The sequence below is a fragment of the Rhinoderma darwinii genome, chromosome 5 (assembly GCF_050947455.1).
Source record: "Rhinoderma darwinii isolate aRhiDar2 chromosome 5, aRhiDar2.hap1, whole genome shotgun sequence".
Taxonomy (NCBI): Eukaryota; Metazoa; Chordata; class Amphibia; order Anura; family Rhinodermatidae; genus Rhinoderma; species Rhinoderma darwinii.
In genome coordinates this window covers 35126800-35149657 of record NC_134691.1, presented here as the reverse complement: position 1 = coordinate 35149657, position 22858 = coordinate 35126800, and the positions used below count along the sequence as shown (strand labels likewise).

General features: G+C 41.9%; 1 protein-coding gene across 1 annotated transcript in view; it reads left to right on the top strand.

Annotated features, from left to right (window-relative positions):
- Positions 1 to 19465, top strand: part of PKHD1L1 (PKHD1 like 1) — a 134504-nt gene extending 115039 nt beyond the window's left edge. The window contains exons 56-68 of the mRNA XM_075825819.1: positions 404 to 515; positions 757 to 873; positions 987 to 1152; positions 2309 to 2541; positions 4584 to 4751; positions 4835 to 4992; positions 5824 to 5953; positions 7215 to 7565; positions 7809 to 7960; positions 9301 to 9450; positions 11625 to 11781; positions 13167 to 13404; positions 19318 to 19465. Coding sequence (XP_075681934.1) covers positions 404 to 515; positions 757 to 873; positions 987 to 1152; positions 2309 to 2541; positions 4584 to 4751; positions 4835 to 4992; positions 5824 to 5953; positions 7215 to 7565; positions 7809 to 7960; positions 9301 to 9450; positions 11625 to 11781; positions 13167 to 13390 — 2118 coding nt within the window. The 3' untranslated portion in view covers positions 13391 to 13404; positions 19318 to 19465. The remainder of the gene's footprint in view (positions 1 to 403; positions 516 to 756; positions 874 to 986; positions 1153 to 2308; positions 2542 to 4583; positions 4752 to 4834; positions 4993 to 5823; positions 5954 to 7214; positions 7566 to 7808; positions 7961 to 9300; positions 9451 to 11624; positions 11782 to 13166; positions 13405 to 19317) is intronic.
- The last annotated feature ends 3393 nt before the right edge of the window (positions 19466 to 22858 follow it).

Here is a 22858-nt window from a genome sequence, read left to right as displayed (position 1 = left end):
ATTACACTTTAAAGCTCACCTTAGTGGTAGCTAGAATTCTCTGTAAAAAAAAAAAGGTCCGGCCTATATAGAGTCATATAAAGAAATGAATCAGCGCAGAATTTTGGACTTAAAAACAACATGGTGTTAAAAGGGTGAAATTCACTTTAAGGTTCTTTAATCCAATATCAGTCACCAACAACTTACGCAGTATTCTTTCTTTTGACCTTGTTTAATACATCACAAAGCATTTTTCAGTTAAACCCTTTGGGGCTGTATTGTTTGTGCCCTTTTGAAAATCCAAGACAAAGGGTATCTGGTAGGTATCTGGTAGGTAACTGGTTTTATTTTAGGTTTTTACACTAGAAACAATGTATAAAAGAATGTATTTAATATATACAACTGTCATGTTCATTATTTTCAGAAATCCTTGCTGGTGGGAACCAGTTCAGATTTTGATTGCAAAGATGTCTTGACAAATAGTGATGCCAATGTCAAGCTTTCTGCCCAACACCGCAGTGCCAGACCTCTGACAGGTATTTCCTGACTTTACTTTAATATAACAAAATAGAAAATCAAAGAACTTTAGTTTTTTTTTTGAGAGTCCTCAATGAAAAGAATCTAAAACTTCCATACAACACCCAGAATAAATGAGTACACAACGGCGTACTGAGGTGTTGAGATCTCTTATTATCATGTCTGGATGGTCATGATTTTACTGGACGCTTCCAGTCGCATAGATTTATACGTTACCTCCCCCCTCCCATTCTTATATAGGTGGTAGAAGTGGTATTTGCTGGCCAACCTTTGCCTCTGCCCATAACTTGGCACCTGGACACCCAAATGCTGGAATAATGAGCTATAATGCAATCAGTGGCCTCATGACCGTGGCAGGTAAACTATTCCTTATTTACTTTATAGTTCACTTCTATTTATCATCTCATAGAAGATTTCTATTTTATTTTCATCTCTGCAATAACATTTTGTAATCATTGTTTCATTTAAAGATACAACATTTGTTGGATACAAAGCTGTGTGTTCTGGAGAATCCAATGTGATGTTTATGACAAACCCAGAAAATGAAGATTTGCAGCATCCAGTGGCAGTCTCCAGAATAACAACCTTGGACAGTTCAGAAGATCAGAAAGTTTTTATCCATCGACCAGACGTAGTGTATGTAGCTGTACGAAAATAAAATACGTCTTAGTATTGAGGATAAATATGCCTAAAAGCCTTTAGGAATTCTCCCTCCCAGTACACAGATAATATACAACTGATATGCTTCTTGCTGCCTCGGTTAGGGTCCTTTTACAGCGGCTCATTTTGGCCGTAACAACGAGCGGCAATCAACGCGACAGCTCGCTGATCGACACTTGTTTGCTCCTTCCACAAGGAGCAATAAATGGGGACGAGCGATCGTTAATACGATTGTTCGTCCCCATGCATTTCTATCATGTCGGCAGCACATCCTCCTGTTTACATTAAGAGATGTGCTGCCGAAAACGATCATATTTTCTGCTGCAGAAACCATATAATCAGCTGATTAATGAGCATTTGCTCGTTCATCGGCTGATCGTTGTCATGTTTACACAGGGGGATGTGCTGCCGACAACGATAATATTTTCAGATGGTGAAACTATACGATCAGCCGATGAATGAGCATTTGCTCATACTTCGGTTGATTGTTGCCCTATTTAGACAGGACAATGAGCTGTGAACGCTCGTTATCGATAATTGACCCGTGCAAAAGGGCCTTAAGAGACACCTAAACAAGCCTGTGTATCATGGATAGACAGTCTATTGTATAGTATATAGACCTTTCTGTATTCGCTTGCGTCTATCTAGCTACATATTCACAAATAGTCAGTAGCATATGTAAAAGAGAGGAGGCCCTATAGCAAAGCTTAAAATGGTGCCAGATTGTTTCACCCTAGACAGAAGGGCCTGATGTTTATTTCCTTCTCCATGCCGCTTGGGTCAGTTTCCCGTTTACTTTGCTGGCTAACAATGCAGTTGCTCTGTAGAGGGGAGTTCTGCGCGGCTTCGGTACCCGATAAGGAAAAGAGGAACCAGGGCTGTGTCCCTCTTTCCAAGGGCCCAATAGCAATAACTTGGTCTGCCTCTATAGTATATATACCACGAGAGTATATATATATATATATATATATATATATATATATATATATAGGAAGTCAAGTGAATGTTAGGTGCCCTTGGTTAACGCACCCTGCAGAATTCCCTGTAAGGTGTGTAGTACTAATAAAAGCCTGTGTATGTAGTTTAGAATCTAAATGTGACATTACTAATAATTTTCGTCTTGTTGCTACAGCAAAGCCAACCCCTCCGACTGCGTAGATATGGACTGCGATGCTAAAAAGAAGACATTGCTGAAGGATCTTGATGGTTCTTTCCTGGGGAAGGTTGGGGCTGTAGTTCCACAGTCAGAATACCAGTGGGATGGAGATACAAGGCACGGTATTGGAGACTACAGGATTCCAAAAGTCATGCTGACTGCCCTGAATGGAAGTCGCATCCCTGTGTCACAAGTGGCACCATACAAAGGTAAATACCCCCAGACTCAAGCAACTGTACAGAACACTTACAGTCTTTCAGAATATGAGACTGAATATTTTAAGTAGAAATATATGCACCACTTATTGGTTTATTTTAAAAGAAAAACACATTATAAAAAAGAAAAGTTGTAATATTCACGTTATGTATTAATCCATTATTTATTTTATTTATTTTCATTTTTTCCCCCCAAATAAAATAGTTTGCTACTGGGCTGCTGTTGAGAATAGAGGTATACGTGAAAGAATATTTCTAAACTATATTCACCACTTAAATTTGTTACTATCATGGAACATATAATACACATATAATGCCCCACGTGTGTTTTTCGAGCATATTTCCATTGGTGGAAAATTATTATTTTAGCATCATAAACAACAATTATCAAAAACTAGCATCAAATTGTGTGCAACTTAAACTAAGTACATGCCGCCTTCACAATTTATACACGGTCCTGGTAAGATTATTGGATGGTCATAACAAAGTCTGTAAAACTTACTTGCAGGGCCGGCGTCAGCACCCGGCGAATCCGGGCAAGTGCCGGGGCCCACTACCGTTGGGAGCATCACTGTCCATATGTGGACAGTGATGTCAGAGGGAGAGAAGGAGTTCCAGGCAGAGAGCTAGCAGCTCTGCTCCGGGACTCCGTCTCTGGGAAAGCCCTTTACCTTTCTGTCCATATATGTAGCTAGTAGCACTCTGCTCTGGACTTTGGCTCTGCGGTTACCCCTGACATCACTAGCCGTTTATGGACCGTGATGTCAGGCACTACCCCAGAGCAGAAGTACTGGAGCAGAGTCTTTACTAGCACTCTGCCCGGGACTTCAGCTCTGCTCCGGACATCACTATCCATATATGGGCAGTGATGTCAGGAGCAGAGCAGGAGTCCCAGGCAGAGTTACTAGTAGTGCTATGGCTCTGGGGTTGCCCCTGACAACACTGTCTATATATGGACAGTGATGTCAGGAGTTTCCCCTAAAGCGGAATCCCCAGCCAGAGTATAGGCAATGCTCTTTCTGGAGAATCCACTCCTAGAGGGAACCCCAAATCGCTACCTACAGGGAGGATGCTATTGTGGTAATACCAGGGAGGGGGGCTGTGTAGTACTACCAGGGAGGGGGCTGTGTGGCACTACCTGGGAGGAGGGAGCTGTGTGGCACTACCTGGGAGGTGGTGGCTGTGTGGCACTACCTGGGAGGTGGTGGCCGTGTGGCACTACCTGGGAGGTGGTGTCTACTAAGTCTGTGTGGCCAAAGGGCCCACATAAACCTGAAGCTGGCCCTGCTCACTTGTAAGGGTAGAGTACCCTTAATAAAGCCCAAAATAAAATGTTCACACAAAATATGTTTTAATAATTTTAAGGGGCAATTACCAGCTTTTTACACCATGTTATTTTAGGTTCAACATTCTGTGCTTATTCAGTGATTAAAGTAGCACTCTGACAAGCACTTCGGCCTCTTCGTTTTAGTGACCGATCAAAATTCTGACATGTCACTGATACATCAGAAGTTTTCTGAAAGTTTAGTTGCCCTTTAATAATAGCCTATGTTGCACTATATAGGAAAAAAAAATTGCTGGAGTGCCTCTTTAATATATCTTTATAGCAGTCAGAGCACTGTTTTTCTCATAGCAAGCTCCAAATCCCCTGCATAGACATGGTAGTTTATCATTTATTGCTGACTACCTGCAGCCGCCACAAGAAGAACTAAGGAGCTTTCTGCAATCTACATATATATTGAAATCAATAAAAACAGTATGCTGTTAACCCCAATGGCACTGTAAGTAACCAGGAGAAATCTGGAGCTCTGCATAAAAAAATCTGAGCTCTGCCAGCTATGAAGATATATTAAGAAGTTTAACTTTCTGGTCCCTAAGAAAATGGATTAAAGAATTTTATTATATTCTGCTAAAAATAACCCCAAGAGCAGATGCCAGGGTGTACAACTACACTGACTGTCCTGCTCATGGACGTGGGATCCTTCTTATTTATAAGTCCGTTCTTCTCCTCAGTAAGCTGTGTTTTCTTCCCTCAGGGATCATCAGGGATAACACGTGTGTATACATGTCAGCCTGGGAGAGCTATAAATGCAGTGGTCTGAATTATGAGATGCTTGTCATTGAGAGTCTTGATATTGACACTGAGACAAGACGCCTCTCACCGGTGGCTGTGCTGGGGGATGGCTACGTAGACCTGATCAATGGTATGTATGATCTATTATTTCCATTCATATATTTCTTCCATGTTTGTTTTCTGATGGTTTCATAATATTGTTTTATATTTTAGGGCCCCAAGACCATGGCTGGTGTTCTGGGTACACCTGTCAGAAGAGGGTCTCCTTGTTTCACGCAATAGTGGCTACTAACAAGTCATTTGACGTTTATTTTACCAGCACGAGCCCCCAGAAAATGCGACTGAACCTGCTCAACACAGACAACACAAAAGTAAGATATTGAAATAGATGCTCAAGGCTATTATTTATGGAGTATTAACATTGCATCACATATTAATATCATTTCTGGGTAGTCCATTTATCCCACAATAAACAATTATCACCTGTCCACAGCATAGGTTATAAATATATATTCACTGGCGGGCCGACGGAGGCAGAAGAGTACAGCTCTCGGCTGTTTCCGTCAGCCCCATAGGCACTAAATGGATCGGCGGTGCGCATGTGTGACTGCCACTCCATTTAAAATCCACCTCACTGCGGGGCGTACATTGAGGAGGAACGATGGGCTTGGGATGCCTGTTCTAATAATCGTGGGGGTCTCAGCACTGTGGCCCCCATACATTTTTTTTTACCTAACCTATGGTGTTACATTTTTTTCTGGGGATAATTGCTATAGCACATTAAAGGGCTTGTCTCATGAAGCCAAACCCTTTTTTTTAATGAAGCTGGCCCGACGATTAGCTGATCCAGCTTCTGAAACCCCTGGCAATAACAACTGAAGCTGACATTGACGCAAGCCATACATTTCCCCAGCAGCAGCCCCGCTGGAGAAATGTAGTATTGCATGGCGAGCATTCAAACGATTGGCCGTCCATGTAACACATGTACAGGCTGGGTTTGCCAGAGTGAGAGCCACTAATACTTAGCAGCTGGAAACCCCCCACCATGACGCCCATATGTCCTAGAAGGACTTATGGAAGGAGCTTGTCTTAGTGAGACAACATCTTTAAGAGCTTGTGGGTCTGTAATAGAGACTGGAATATGCCACAATACAGGGTCTTAGCATCCCACCACTGACTTCATTACATTTCTCTTATTGTAGTCTGTCCTTGTGGGAATCTATTTCTCAAATCCTCAACGATTGGATGTCTATGTTAATAATATCTACATATATCCTACAAATATACAATGGAAGGGATCAGATTATATCTTGAAGGAACCCACTTATAAGGGTAAGTTAAAGCAATCTCCTTCAACACATCTACAGGATTCATGTTAGTATTTGACTAATATTGGTCTAATAATAAATAGTCTCTAGAACGTTTATTACAGTGACACAATACAAGATGGTTAAGACCATTGTTACTTCATTTATTGACTTAAAGGATCTTCTTGGCAAAATTTTCCACGTGATCAAAGCTGTCAATAGACAGATAGATAGATAGATAGATAGATAGATAGATAGATAGATAGATAGATAGATAGATAGATAGATAGATAGATAGATAGATAGATAGATAGATAGATAGATAGATAGATAGATAGATAGATAGATATGAAATAGATAGATAGATATGAAATAGATAGATAGATAGATATGAAATAGATAGATAGATAGATAGATAGATAGATAGATAGATAGATAGATAGATAGATAGATAGATAGATAGATAGATAGATAGATAGATAGATATGAAATAGATAGATAGATAGATAGATAGATAGATAGATAGATAGATAGATAGATAGATAGATAGATAGATAGATAGATAGATAGATAGAGAGATAGATAGATAGATAGAGAGATAGATATGAGATAGATAGATATTAGATATATAGATATTAGATAGATAGATATTAGATAGATAGATAGATAGATAGATAGATAGATAGATAGATAGATAGATAGATAGATAGATAGATAGATAGATAGATAGATAGATAGATAGATAGATAGATAGATATGAGATAGATAGATATGAGATAGATAGATATGAGATAGATAGATATTAGATATATAGATATTAGATAGATAGATATTAGATAGATAGATAGATAGATAGATAGATAGATAGATAGATAGATAGATAGATAGATAGATAGATAGATATGAGATAGATAGATATGAGATAGATAGATATGAGATAGATAGATATGAGATAGATAGATAGATAGATAGATAGATAGATAGATAGATAGATAGATAGATAGATAGATAGATAGATAGATAGATAGATAGAGATACCATATGTGCATCCTGTGGAGTTGCACAGGGCCTCAGACCAAGGGGCCCATATCATGTTTTTTGCTTAGGGGCCCTATACTGCATGTGTCCACTCCTGCACACAGACAAGAACCTCTACATATCTACCCCACAGATGACCTAATTCTTGCCTATTGATTGGCTCTGGCCATTTAATTGAACAGTATTATGGCTTGCCAAATATAAGAGAAGTTGGTTGACTATGTAAATGTTGTCACTTCTTCTGATAGGACAGTATATGCCTCAGCTCAACGCAACGGTTTTGGGAGAAAACTTCTTTGACAACGACTATGACATGCTGTATGTTCTGGTCAGAGGCTCCACTCCAGTTGAAATACATACATCTCCTCTGATTGTTCTTGCATTTAATCTACCGGCAATGACTGTAGATCAGTTTTATGGTGACAATCTTGTCAGAAACCTTGCGCTTTTCCTGAAGATCCCATCAAGCAAAATTCGCATTACAAAGATAGTTCAGGAGGGGTCCAGACGCAGAAAGAGAGCCACAGGTGGACTTACTGTTTCAGTAGAAATTTCTGACCCACCTACGCAACAAATTAACTCCACTACTAACTCAACAGGTAAGGAGGAGACCCATTATCCTGGTAGTGGAATGTAGAGTATTAGCCTACGGCCGTTTTATGTATGGTCACTCTTTGTCAAGGCCGTTTCATGTGACGTCGCGCTTCATCAAGGCTAATCTGTAATCGATTAGCCTTGATGTTTTATGAGGAGAGCTACACAAAATTTCTAGTGTATTGCTAGCTTTAGTGTATTGCAGTTTTCCCACTAATGATCTTCTGCTGACTGGTCTTCATATTTAGGTGCACTGACATTCACCGATTTCCAGACTATGAGTAAAAACCTGGCACTTGCCGCAATTAATGGAAGTCTCAGCTCGCAATTGAACATCACTGTGTCGTCATTGTCTATTTCTCAACCAATTCCATCTCCTAGTGATCCTGCCTGGAGTCAGGTAATTACCCGCACGGTCCTACTCTATTATGAGACCATTCATGCTCATAAAGGTGGCAAGTATATAACATTACATGCATATAAGCGAATTGCTGTAAACGCAACTACCTGATGTACATACAACCAGACCAGCTTTACTATAAACTATGCACCAGTCAACCGAAAGGACAGTTGTAGTGATATCCTGTAGGCCTATGAGGCTATATATAGTATATACTATCTTAACCGACAGCATTTTAAAACTGAGAATCGGTACAACCATCCCTTCTCTTTTCTCCTCCCCAGGAAAAGAAAGGAGCCACATAATTTTTTGCTGTTTATATTAACCTGAACTTTACTTACTTTATAAAAGGTCAAAGAGGTTCCCATAACGCTGTGTGCTTCAGATTACCCCATCGGTACCTCAGATGCCCCCAACAAGACTTTAAATGCCCCTTTCTATGCCAACTACAGATGCACCCCAGAGTGCTTCCCCTAGATACCCCCTGAGTGCCTGCCCCTGGTGCCCCTCAGAGTGTACAGAAGTCCCTGAGAAGCACTTAATACAAGCTGCAAGCTAACCCTGGGCTTCTAACCGACGTTGCCACATCCGATGAGGTAACTTATGTCAGCCCCAACATCAAGTATTGGGAAGGGATTCAGAAGCAGGCCAGAACCGGCAAGTAATGACTGCTTCCCTGAATCAACCACCAGAATGAAAGAAAAGCATACAAATTGGTACCAGGATTGTTTGCAGTATACACTTAAATTAGGTACCACTCTGCCAAAGATGGGCATACTTCATAGCCATCAGAAAGTAGGCTATGGTGTTATACTCATCTCATTACACTGTATTATAAAGCTGGGTTCACACAACCTATTTTCAGATGTAAACGAGGCGTATTATGCCTCGTTTTACGTCTGAAATTATGGCTACAATACGTCGGCAAACATCTGCCCATTCATTTGAATGGGTTTGCCGACGTACTGTGCTGACGACCTGTCATTTGCGCGTCGTCGTTTGACAGCTGTCAAACGACGACGCGTAAATTGACTGCCTCGGCAAAGATGTGCAGGACACTTCTTTGCAACGTAATTTGAGCCGTTCTTCATTGAAGTCAATGAAGAGCATCTCAAGATTTACGAGCGTCAAAGACGCCTTGCATAATGCGAGGAGGAGCTTTTACGTCTGAAACGACGCAGCTGTTTTCTCCTGAAAACAGTCTGTCTTTTCAGACGTAAAAGACAGTTCTCGTGTGCACATACCCTTTGACGGAGACAATCAGCAGGCAGTTGTTTATTATAAAATTTCATTGTACCATTTACAAGCTCGACACAGTGACATGATGTGATGTATTCTAGGTGGCAGCTCAGTCCATTAACAGAACTCAGCCATCTTCTGGAAATTATTTGGCTACTGTATCTAAGCTCATGGTCATCCTAGAACCTGTGGCCGGACTCCCAGGAGAGAGACTTTCACAGCAGCCATCAATAATGGCTGTAGATTCCAACGTAAGTACTGCGCACGCATCACAACTGGTCATGATCGGTCACACATATCGGCATTGATCTGAGTGGCTGCTATGGTCAACACTGTCACAGTTTCGTTAGAACGGTTTTTATGCATGAAGTTCCAGTTTTTCGGCTACTATATCAGGGAATTGTATTATGGTAAGTGGCTTGTAACGTGAGCTTTACTTCGCAACATTATTTTATTTGTTTTAATTAACCTAAAATTAATAATGAAGCAACTTTGCAAATAGTCTTCATTAAAAATCTCCTACCGTTTTGTGTATACAGTTCCTATGCAGACCTATGTGCCTCAAAGATTACAGATTACAAGTAAACCCTGTGTAGTCTCATCCTGCTGTCAGACACCCTTCCATCAGTCCCTATTTGTTTATTTAGGGGATAGATGAAAGGATCAGACTAACCAGGGTGCATTTGTATTCTGTAACCTTCGAGACACAAGTCTGAGTAGAGCACTAGACACAAAACAGTAGGAGATTTATAATAAAAACTATTTGCAAAGGTGGACATATCTCTTTAGGCATAACAATTTTAAAGGGGTTGTTGGAAAATCTGACATTTCCTCAAAGTGGCATAAAACTAGAAGAAGAAAAAAGAAAAGAAAAAAACCTTTTGGATAAACTTACTATCTAAAGGGGTTTTCTAGTTAGAAGTTGATGGCCAATCCTCAGGATAAGCCATCAATATCTGATCTTGGGCGTCTGACTCCCATCACCCCTGCCCTTCAACTATTTTGAAGGGGCAGCCGCCATTGATTTGTAGTGGCAATTCACAGTATTACACTTGAATGGGAGAAGACTGTAATGCTGGGAATCGCCGCTACAAGTGTGTCGGCGATTTACAGGACAAGCAAGTAAGAAATAAGGGGACACACTTGTAGTGTCGATATACAGTGTTTAAAACAGTTGATCGGCGGAGGTGACGGGAGTCAGACCGCCACCAATCAGATATTGATGGCCTATCCTGTGGATAGGCTATCAATTTCTTATGACTGGAAAACCCCTATTGTAATTGCTGCAGGCAGTAGTGACGTCCACAGTAGTGATTGAATGATCCAGCCATGTCCAATATTTAGTGAACGTATCTTTTCAAAGTAGAATTGCTCTACAGATTGAAGAACAATTAAACCATCTAAGACATTTATGGTATACCCATGGGATGTGAAATAAATGTCTGATAGATGAGGGTCACAGCTCTGGAACCCAAACCTATTACCTGAACAAGGATCCCCTGACCCCTTCCCGACTGGCAGGGCGCTTGCCGGCCGCTGAATCCAGGTGGAAAATCAATGTGGAGGTGGCCTCACATGTGCATTGACTTCTCCATTGGTTTCTAGGGAAGTTACGGAAACAGCCGAGCTACCTTTCCATTTATTCTCTTCCTCGATGCGGCTGGGGGACCGCACCAGGCGGGACGGAGGTCGGGTGATCCCCGTTAAGGTGATAGATGCGGGTCCTAGAGCTGGGACCTGCATCTATCAGACATTTATGGCATATCCCTTGGATATGCCATAAATATCTTAGATGGAAATACCCCTCTTACACGGGCAACAATTATTAATGACTCTGAAGAGCAGATCCTTCATACTGGTTCCATCATAGACTTTTAGAGTTGATAAATCAGGGCCTTTAACAAGTTCATCATCTGTATCCTGTTCCCTAGAAAAGGCTTTTCTGACAACTTTTACAACATGTCAGCCGTATGTCATGTGTCACTTCTGTGGGTCCAGCAGCAGGGACACTGGGGACATCACTGGTCTCTGTTGGTCCCATTGATTAATCTATTGGGAATTCATTGCAATATAAGATTAGAAAAACATGACTGCTTTTTCCCAGAAACTGTGCAACTCATGTCCACGTGCTGGTATTCCATTCACTTCGATGAGGCTAACCTGTAATACCAGGTACAGCCCATGAACTAGAGTGGCGCTGCTTCTTGAAGAATTCCTTAAAAGGGTTGGAAGCAACTAGTAATAATAGGTTGGGTATAGCTAGTTATGAAAAAAAAAAAACCATGCTCAGATGGCACTAACCCACTACAGGCATGGTGGCAGTCATGATTCTGAATATTAATTACACAAGTGTGGATTGCGTGATTTAGTTAAGTGTATTTTCTTGCTTGCTAATTTCGAAGCATTCTATCTCTTTCATTTCTAGGGGAACTGTGTGTCTGTAAGCACAAGTTCATTGTCACTGACCGCAACCCTGAAAAACTCAGACAACACCATCGTCAGCAATGGATTGGATGGAAATGTGACCATCTTATTCGATAGCTGTTGGGCTAACTACACCGACCTTGTTCTCAAGCTGCCAGGTAGAGTCTGAATTCCATTATAGTATATATGAGGCCGATTTCACACAGACGTATTCAGTTCGTAAAATACAGGCCATATTTCTGCAGTATTTGCCAGACCAAACACAGTTCAGGGTGGCGAGGTCCTAGCATCATAGTTATCTATGATGCTAGGAGTCCCTGCCTCCCCACGGGAATACTGTCCCGTACTGAAAACATGGCCTAAGGCATGTCAGAAGATGTGATCAGTGGGCAGCTATGAGCCAAGACCCTCGCTAGAAGAGAGGGGCTGTGATGCTTTAAAGTCTAGACAGTGATGTGCCCCTTTAGGTTTTGTCAGCTGACATGTCTACGAGTCAGTTCACACGTTGCGTAAACACTGAGGATTTTCCGCAACGGAATTTGTTTGCGGAAAATCCGCAGCAAATACAGTTTCAGCATAGCGGATGATATAAAACAAATCTCATCCGCACGCTGCGTAAATACTGATCGGAAAAACCGCTCAGAAATTGACCTGCGGTACAGAATTTTATTCCGCAGCATGTCAACTGTATTTGTGTAAACGCTGCTTATTTGATGCGGGTTTTCCCCATTGAATTCAATTTGGAGGTAAAACCCGCAACAAATAGCAGTTGTTGCATTTTTCGCGGTGGGATCGCAGCGATCTGCCAGAAAAAAACGCAACTCAGTAAAAAAAAAAAAACGTAATACTTACAGAGTCTCTGTTTATTTGTCCAGCGCAGCCTCCTGGGATGACATTTCATCCCATCTTACCGCTGCAGCCAATCACAGGCTGTAGTGGCGGTCACATGGGATGAAACATCATTCCAGAAGGCTGGACTGGATGACGTCAGAGGGCCGGCCTCCTGGGATGACGCTTTATCCCAATCACAGGCTGCAGCGGTCCCCTGGGATGAAACGTAAGTGCTGCTGTTTTTCACAGCAGACATTCAAGGCGAAAATCTGTACCACAGTTTGGTGCGGTTTTCAACCGAAATACCCTGCGGCTTACAGGGTGCGTATGCTGCGTGCTTTTACGCAGCGTATGCGCCCCGTGTAAACTCAGCCTTAGGCCAGATTCACACGAGCTTTGCGCATCTCTGCCGTTTTTCATCTGTGCTCTGCGCTGCGGGACGCGATATCATACATCCCCCATAGACTAGAGTCTATGGAGGGATGCGTGAAGCGTGAAAAAATAGGACATGTCGGAACGGCCACATTGAATTATATAGGTCCATCTGACGGCCGTTGTTTCACTGCCGTTTAACATGTTCGTGTGAATAAGGCCTAAATGTATATGGGTGGTAACTTGCTTTTGACTCTCTGTATATCACTTTTGGAGGCAATAATATAATTTTGCCTGTCTCAAATAAAAAGAAAGAAAAACGTTGTCACCTTTATTGCAGGAAAAGGATACAAGCTTGAATTTGTGCTAAATAATGCTTATGCACAGACAAGGTCATTTGATGCCAAAACTGTAACAGCCTCCACCGCCTCTTCCGCCACTACTTCTACTTCAGCTAGTTCCCAAGTTGGAAGCGCCGCTATCGCCATGTACAGTCCTTTCCAGGCTTTGTTAACTTTGACCATCATCTTGATTACTGTGAATCTATTAATGAAGACGCTGTAAAGACTAATTCACAGGTGAGTCATCCATAGTCTTCACTTCTATTTTTGTAAGCAGCAATGTAAACTTTACATTTCTTTCTCTGTTTAACTCCTTCCCGACATATGTCGTAGGATTACGCCGTAGTCGGGAAGGGGGAGTATGGAGCGGGCTCACGGGCTGACCCCGCTCCATACTTAGCGAGTGTCAGCTGTATGTTCCAGCCGACACCCCACTGCAACAGCCGGGATCTGAGATAACTCTGTTTAACCACTTAGATGCCGCAGTCAATATCAACCGTGGCATCTTAGCCATTATTAAGCTTCCGATAGCCCGTCACCCCCACGCAGCGCAATCACGGGATCCCGATGATTGCCATGGCAGCCAAGGGGCCCTCAGGTCTGCCATCTTTCTGCTCCTACTAAAGAGGACCTGTCACTAGGTCATATAAGTTTAACTGGTTTACTGACGTGAATAGCGCTGTCTCCCTAAATCCAGCGCGGTTTTTCTTAATTTCCTAGACACACAATTCCAGAGATATTGTTGTGTTGGCTCCCTCTGTGCTATTTTGCTATAGGTAGCCAACAGGGTGTGAACTATCCTCATGCTGCCTCACACTGATTGGTCAGCATCAGAGACAGGGAACCTAGCTTCACCCCGTTGGCTAACTACAGCAAATTAGCATATAGGGTGACAGCACAACAGTGGGCCATATCTCTGGAATCCTGGGGGTCCAGGAAAAGAAAACGAAAAACCGTGCTGGAATCAGGAAGACAGCGCTATTCAAACGAGCCAACGATTGATAGTTGAGGTACCCTAAGGTACCCTTTCTTTTAAAAAAAAAAAAAGGTAAAAGTACCGTATTTTTCGGACTATAGGTCGCAGTTTTTAGCAGGAATAAATCCTTCCTAAAAAGTCCCTGCATCTTATTATCCGCAGTCAAAGGAACCGGCATCGCCTCATTACTTAACCCCTTCCCGACCCATGACGTGCCAGCATGGAGCGGAGGGGATGATGTATGGAGCGGGCTCACGCGCTGCGCTGAGCCCGCTCCATACACTGCAGGTGTCAGCTGTGTTTTACAGCGGACACGCTGCTCTAACGGCCAGGAACAGTAATTTCGCTGTTCCTGGCCGTTTAAAGGGGTTGTGCCATAAAACACATGTATCCCCCTATCCACGGGATAGGGGAAACATGTGTGATCGCTAGATGTGTGATCGTTAAGGAGAACGGGGACCGAAAGTCACCAAGAGCGGTACATGAGAAGATTTGACTTCCACGTTCTGTGTCCGGCATCTTCATAGAAATGAATAGGATTCTTCTGCGCATGCGTGAGTGGCTCTCCATTGGTTTCTATGGAGCTGCCGAACAAATAAGCCGGACACAGAACCCGGAAGAAGTCCAAGCTTCTCATGTAGCGCTCTGGGTGGCTTTCAGTCCCAGCGGTCGGACCCCCAGCGATCACACATGTATCCCCTATCCTGTGGATAGGGGATACATGTGTTTTATGGCAAACCCCTTTAACTAGTTAAATGCCTCGGTCAATAGCGACCGTGGCATTTATAGGGGTTTTTCTATGAAGGACATTTGTGACATATCCACAGGATGTCATAAATGTCTGGTAGATGCGGGTCCCACCTCCCGGACCTGCACTTATATCTAGAATGGGGCCCCCTAAACCCCGTTCTAGCTTTCTGTGTTCTCCTGGCCACTTGACTACATGTGGAGTTACTGAAACAGCGTAACTCGCTGAGCTACTCTGTTTCCGTAACTCCCACAGAACTAAATAATAGTTACAGAAACCGCGTAGCACAGTGAGTTACGCTGTTTTAGTAACTGCACATGAACCAGCGACCACTTGGTTACAAGTCCCCTAGGGGTACTAGTAAATTGTAAAAGAAAAACCAAAAAAAGTTAGATCAATTTTCAGGAGTGGAAATTTAAACAAAAAAAAATATATTAAAAGTTCAAAGAAAACCAACCTTTTCCCATATTTCCCCAAGCACAATGTAAAAAATAAAATAATTTGGTATCGCTGCATCCGTAAAAGTCCGATCTATTACAATATACTGTTATTTAACTCGCATGGTGAACGGCGTAATTTTTTAAAACATTACAGTAGTTTTTTGGTCAACTTAGCGCTTCAAAAAATAAAATTGGATGTACCAAAAAATGAGCTCTCACACCGCTCAATCGATGAAACATATAAAAAAAAGTTATTGCTCTCAGAATGTGGTGAAACAGAATAAATTATCTTTTAACAAATAATTTTTTTCCTATTTTCTGTTGTCTAAAACCTGGGTGTGTCTTATGGTCAGGTGCGTCTTATAGTCCGAAAAATAAGGTAGTTAAAATTATATACATTCAAATAAACTTTTCCCATTTTTCATCAAAAGTAATGTAAAAAAACATAAAATAAAAATAATTAATATCGCTACATTTGTAAAAGTCCAAACTATTAGAATATAACATTATTTACCCCAATAGTGAACGCCATAAAAAAATAAAATGTAAAAACTGAATTGCTGTTTTTTGGTCAATTCGTGTCACACAAAAAAAAGGAAAAAAAACTGATCAAACATGGCATAGTCCCCAAAATGGTACCAATAAAAATGACAGCTTCCCCCGCAAAAATCAAGTCCTTACATCGCTCAATTGACGGAAAAATAAAACAGTTATGGGTCTCAGAATATGACACAAAACAAATTGTAACAATTCGTATTTTCTTTGTAAAGCATAAAAAAATATACATTTGGAATCGCTGTAACCGTATTGACCCGCAGAATAAATTTAACATGTCATTTTTACCGCACGGTAAACTCTGTAAAACCGAAACTCAAAAAACAATGGAGGAATCCAGGATTTTTTTTTCTACTTTCCCAGTACATTATATTGTACAATAAATGGTGCCATGATAAAACTACACCTTGACCCTGCAAAAAACAACGGCTATAGCGACGTAAAAAAAAAAAAGTTAGGGCTTTTGGAAGATGGGGAGGAAAAGACAAAAACTAAAAATGGCTGCAATGGCAAGGGGTTAAAGAGAATTTTGCATTAAAATAAAATAAAAAAACCACCAATAAACATCCCGATGTCCTAAAATTTTCTTATGTCAATGTGCTTAAAAAAAAAAGGATTTTTTTTTTTACAGCTGCCCCTGGGGGGTGAAAACGAATGTCTCCATTAAAGGGTTTGTTCATACTGATGACCCATCTACAGGATTGGTCATCAGTATATGATCGGTGGGGGTCCAACACCCCGACCCCACACTGATCATCTGTTCCGGCTGCCTCCAGGTATCGGATGTTATGCAGTGTTCGGTACGTGAGCAGATGGCTCCAGTCACTGTATAGTGGCCATGCTGCAGTACTGCAACTCTGCTCCTATTCACTTCAGTATTAAAAACTCCTCTCTGCCCAGACAACCACTTTAAAGATACAACAGGGGCTATAACCCAGCTTTACCAGACTCTCTAATGGCAAGTCTGTTTAGTTTTGCGATAATATATTGCATTATTAAGACGTACCATTCAGAAGTCTAAAAGAGTTAAATGGCAGCCCTCGCAGAACTGTAATGTTGACCACAATAATTATCATCCATCTAATGAATGGCTGAATCTACTGTAATTAAAAACAACTTGAAAGCAGAAAATTGAGCAATATACATATAAGATACAGGGCGGGCGTCACCACCAAGAAAACCTGGGCAGATGTCAGGACCCACAGGACTTGGGGGCCCATGACATTCTGGGAAAACATAGTTACATAATTGATAAAGTTGAAAAAAACAGAGATCCATCCAGAGGAAGGGGAAAAAAAAGCATGAGGTGGATGCCAATTGCCACATATTAGGGAAAAAAATTATTTCCCGACTTAAAGGGGATGTCTGAGATTTGATGACTTTGTGTTAATGCTTGTAATTTATAAATGTAAATACATTTGTAATATACTTACATTTTCCAAAGTGGCCCCGTTTCCAGATCCTGCCGTGGGGTACATGACCGGTGACGTCACTCTCTGCACTGGCTCTGGCCGCTTTGTTAATCTTGAATTCTTTGGCGGGTATACGACACGTCACTAATCACGTGGTGTATATCGGCTTGTTCTGCTTCACAGCCCGTAACGCGCATGCGCTGTCACTGCTGTTCTCGCAGTCCCTGCTGTTCTCGAGATAACAGCAGGGGCCGCGCATGCGCATTACAACAGAACAAGCCGATATACACCACGTCAAGAGTGACGTGTCGTATACCCGGAAAAGAATTCAAGATCAACAAAGCGGCCAGAGCCAGTGCAGAGAGTGACGTCACCCGTCAAATACCCCACGGCAGGATCTGGAAATGGGGCCACTTTGGAATATTTAAGTATATTACAAATGTACAGTATTTACATTTATAAATTACAAGCATTAACACAAAGTCATTAAGTCTCAGACAACCCCTTTAAATTATGGCAATCAGAATAAGTCCCTGGATCACCGTCCCATCTCCAGAATCTAGTCCTCATAACCTGTAATATTATTATATTTTTCAAGAAAGGCATCTTGATGGTTGATTCAATGAATCAACCATCACATCCTGTGGCAGCGACTTCCATGCTCTCTACCTTTTACTAAGGGTGGAGTAGACAGGGGACCCATGGGGACTCTGTGGCCCGGGGAGCCCACATTGATAAGGTCCAGTAGCATTGCTATGTTCGAAGGTCCTTAGGGATGTTGATGGGACCCCTACTGATTATCAGAATAAAAGTATATAACATCAATTGAAAAGCCCTGCTAACCCCTTCAAGGCATACGTTTGCCTTTTCCAAGCCAAAGCTAAATATACGATTTTCATATTAGGCCTATACAGAAATTACCTAAGAAATGTATATTATTCAATTCATTGGAGCAGTAGAGACCTGGTAACAGAACAAAGCAGCAGCATAGAAATAAAATTCTCACCATTACACTGTAAATCTTTTAGCAGAATAGAGGCAACTGCTTATGACAGCCTGCATTCTGCATATGCTACTGCTGATGAAAAATAGACATATATGAGGGAAGTGGATACCAATGGAGAACTTCTCCTTCCAGAAGCTCCTACAAGTACAAATGCTTAGCATTGCTGTCTCAGCACAGGGCCCAGGTTTGCCAACCATCCGTAGCATCTTTGACAGTCCGTAAAGATACGGCACTTCCTTCCAGCATCAGTAATAAAAATATGGTGGGTCTGTGATTCTTTTCAAAGTTGGAGGGATTTCTACAGATTGGTAGGATTGTAATTTTCATCATTTTAGAGGTCACAGTAAATGCTACTAATGTCTCAATATCAATATTCTAAGCTACAGACATCTATTACTTATAATCTTTATGAGTCATTATGGTTTTCAAATTGGTTCGTAAACAAATGTTGGCTGTCCGTGATTTTTGGATAAATTTTTTTACAAAAAGAAAAACTCAGGTTGTCAACCCTGACTGGACCCCATTTACTTGAACAGGGCTGAGCTGTAATACCAGATATAGCCAATAGATAAGAGTGGCGCTGTTTCTAAAAGGAAGCAGTCATGTTTTCCTAATCTCATATAACCCCAGTATAGAATATCTACACGTTTGCTATGTGCCAGTGCCAAATGGAACAAAAAATATGCAGTAGCTTGTTTCATATATACCCGTAGTAATGCATCAGACCGCAATTGCTTATGAGTCCGCTGTATTGATCAGGAGAATGCTACCCCCCTTACCCCTAAATAATGGCTGGCTATAGACCGTTATACAGAGGCAGCTGTCACTTCGCTCTGGAGCGCGGGCAGGCGACATAGCCACACAGAGGACTCATACTCATAAGGGGGGATTTTTAAACATCTTCCCCATTTCCATCCCAGGTCACTGACATCATCGCTTCTTCTGTTATACATGGTAGAGAGCAGTATATATATATATATATAACATTGATATACATCTTTCTGTTTCTACAGATAAGAACATTCCCAGAAGACTGGATTTTATGGTCAATGATGGCGTTTGACATTTTTGCTCTAGAATTGTAATATTTTCCGTGTGCTGTAAATTTTCTCTGTATTTAAAAACCTAAATAAAAAGAAGCGCAAAAGTAGTAGATTATAATCCTCCTGTAAGGAATGTTTATAGGATTCTGTAAGATTTGGCCTTGGAATCATTCTCTACAATTTTTGTAAAACTGCAGCAATAAGGGTATGTGCACACACACTAATTACGTCCGTAATTGACGGACGTATTTCGGCCGCAAGTACCGGACCGAACACAGTGCAGGGAGCCGGGCTCCTAGCATCATAGTTATGTACGATGCTAGGAGTCCCTGCCTCGCTGCAGGACAACTGTCCCGTACTGAAAACATGATTACAGTACGGGACAGTTGTCCTGCAGCGAGGCAGGGACTCCTAGCATCGTACATAAGTATCATGCTAGGAGCCCGGCTCCCTGCACTGTGTTCGGTCCGGTACTTGCGGCCGAAATACGTCCGTCAATTACGGACGTAAATAGTGTGTGTGCACATACCCTAAATGTATAAAAAGTGGGACTGGTTATAATTGTCTTTCTGCTTCCAGCAATGACCTTGTTGGTTGCAGGGTACTCACTGAATAAGGTATTTATAGGGTAAAACAGAGTGCCTACATAGGAAGACTGAAACAAGTAATACAAATGTAGTAGAGGTGAGTTTGTAAAATGAAGTAGTTATGCATTTGGTAGGACCAGGGTCGCAGCTACGCAGAGATATCAGTCACACCTGGGACCTGGTGTCTGTGGGGGCCCAAAATACACCAATATAATAAATGGCACTTGGTAGGTGGAGGCTATGTTACAGATCTTGTATTGGGGCCCAGGAGCTTCAAGTTACGCCTCTGGGTACAACTCACATGATGTCAATGATCACAATACGACTGCAGGCGAACCTACTGCCTTATTTTAACTCCCAGAACTATCAAGACTTATGCACACAATGCATATTACGTGCAGTTTTGCGTGCATATTACGTGCAAAACCGCAGCGTAATACGGTACCAGAATAGGCAATAAGATTCCAGGGAATCTCATGTACACGCTACAGTATTTTCCCGTAAATTGACCTGCGGTGCGGATTTTCAAATCCACAGAATGTCAATTTATCTTACGTTTCCACTTGCAAATTCTATCTGCCTAGCGGAGAGGAAAATCGCACCAAAACATGTAGCATGAAGACTACGCGATTTACACATCAAAATTAAAAAAACCGCAACGAAAAACACATAAAAAAAACGCGTGGTCTGGTGCGGTTTTACCTGTGAATTTCCTGCGTATTGCTGCGGTTTTGGTGCATATTATCTGCTGCAAAATATGCAACGTGTGCATGTAGCCTCACTGTGCACCAGCAATACAGCCCACCCATTGTTTTATAACAAATTAAGCTCTGCTACATCTGTATTTTGTAGTAATACAGCACAGATCCATTTTCAACTACTCTAAAGTAATACTATGCAAATATGAAGCTCTAAGAGGATTTACTTATGGGATTTGCTTGTTGGACCCCTGTGCTATTAATTTATCTTTTTTTATGGGGTCATCTCCACTAAATGATAAAAGTTTGCTCTTAAGGCCAGCATCACACACATGGTTTTTATGCCGTTATTGTGACTGTTTTTGGCTCAGGTTTTTGAGCCAAACACAGGAGTGGATACAAAAAAAATGTATCAGTCTTGTCTTTATTCACATTCTTCCTTTTGGCTGGGTTCACACGACCATGTTACGTCCGTAATGTACGGAACGTATTTCGGCCGGAAGACCCGGACCGAACACAGTGCAGGGAGCCGGGCTCCTAGCATCATAGTGATGTACGATGCTAGGAGTCCCTGCCTCTGCGTGGAACTACTGTCCCGTACTGTAATCATGTTTTCAGTAAGGGACAGTAGTTCCACGCAGAGGCAGGGACTCCTAGCATCGTACATCACTATGATGCTAGGAGCCCGGCTCCCTGCACTGAGTTCGGTCCGGGTCTTCCGGCCGAAATACGTTCCGTACATTACGGACGTAACATGGTCGTGTGAACCCAGCCTCAGGATCCACTTCTGACTTTGGCTGAAAAAAACGGAGCAAAAAACTGCCTCAAAAACTAGGTGTGTGATCCTGGCCTAAAGAGCAACTAAACCATACCACCCAACTGGCCCGGTGTCAGCGGGACTGTCCTAGATTCCGGGCGGTGTCCCGCGGTCCCAGGCTACCGGTGTTATGTCACTGTGTCAACTGTATCTGCGTCCTAAGGGTATGTTCACACGGCCAAATTTCAGACGTATACGAGGCGTATTATGCCTCGTTTTACGTCTGAAAATACGGCTCCAATACGTCGGCAAACATCTGCCCATTCATTTGAATGGGTTTGCCGACGTACTGTGCAGACGACCTGTTATTTACGCGTCGTCGTTTGACAGCTGTCAAACGACGACGCGTAAAAATACAGCCTCGTCAAAAGAAGTGCAGGACACTTCTTTGGACGTTTTTGGAGCTGTTTTCTCATAGACTCCAATGAAAACAGCTCCAAAAACGGACGTAAAAAACGCTGCGAAAACGGCGTGAAAACGCAGCGAAAAATGCGAGTTGGTAAAAAAACGACTGAAAAGCAGGGTCTTTTTTCCCTTAAAAACAGCTCTGGATTTTCAGACGTTTTTGTTGACTACGTGTGAACATACCCTGAGGATGCAGATAAAGTTAAACCCAATGTTGAAGTATTGAACCATCAGTTCCCTGCTTCAGCATTAATACAGAGCGGAGGAGTACATGGAGCTCCTCCACTGGTCGAGGACTCCCCTGGTACAGCGCTACTTTAAGCACTGAGCCTGGGAAAGCCCTTGATGTCACTGTCCATATATGGACATTTTTCTGAATTTAAATGTATCTGTTTGTAAGGCAGACGGTTATACCACACAAAATAGTTACTAGTTCACATTTCCCATATGTCTACTTTATGCTGGCATCGTTTTTTTGAACATTCTTTTATTTTTTTTAGGATGTTACAAGGCTTAGAACATAAACAGCAATTTCTCACATTTTCAAGAAAATTTCAAAAGCCTTTTTTTTTAAGGTACCAGGTTAGTTCTGAAGTGTCTTTAAAGAGGCTCTGTCACCAGATTTTGCAACCCCTATCTGCTATTGCAGCAGATAGGCGCTGCAATGTAGATTACAATAACGTTTTTATTTTTAAAAAACGAGCATTTTTGGCCAAGTTATGACCATTTTTATATTTATGCAAATGAGGCTTGCAAAAGTACAACTGGGCGTGTTGAAAAGTAAAAGTACAGCTGGGCGTGTATTATGTGCGTACATCGGGGCGTGTTTACTACTTTTACTAGCTGGGCGTTGTGTATAGAAGTATCATCCACTTCTCTTCACAACGCGCAGCTTCTGGCAGTGCAGATCTGTGACGTCACTCACAGGTCCTGCATCGTGTCGGCCACATCGTCTACAGTTGATTCTGCAGCAGCATCAGCGTTTGCAGGTAAGTCGATGTAGC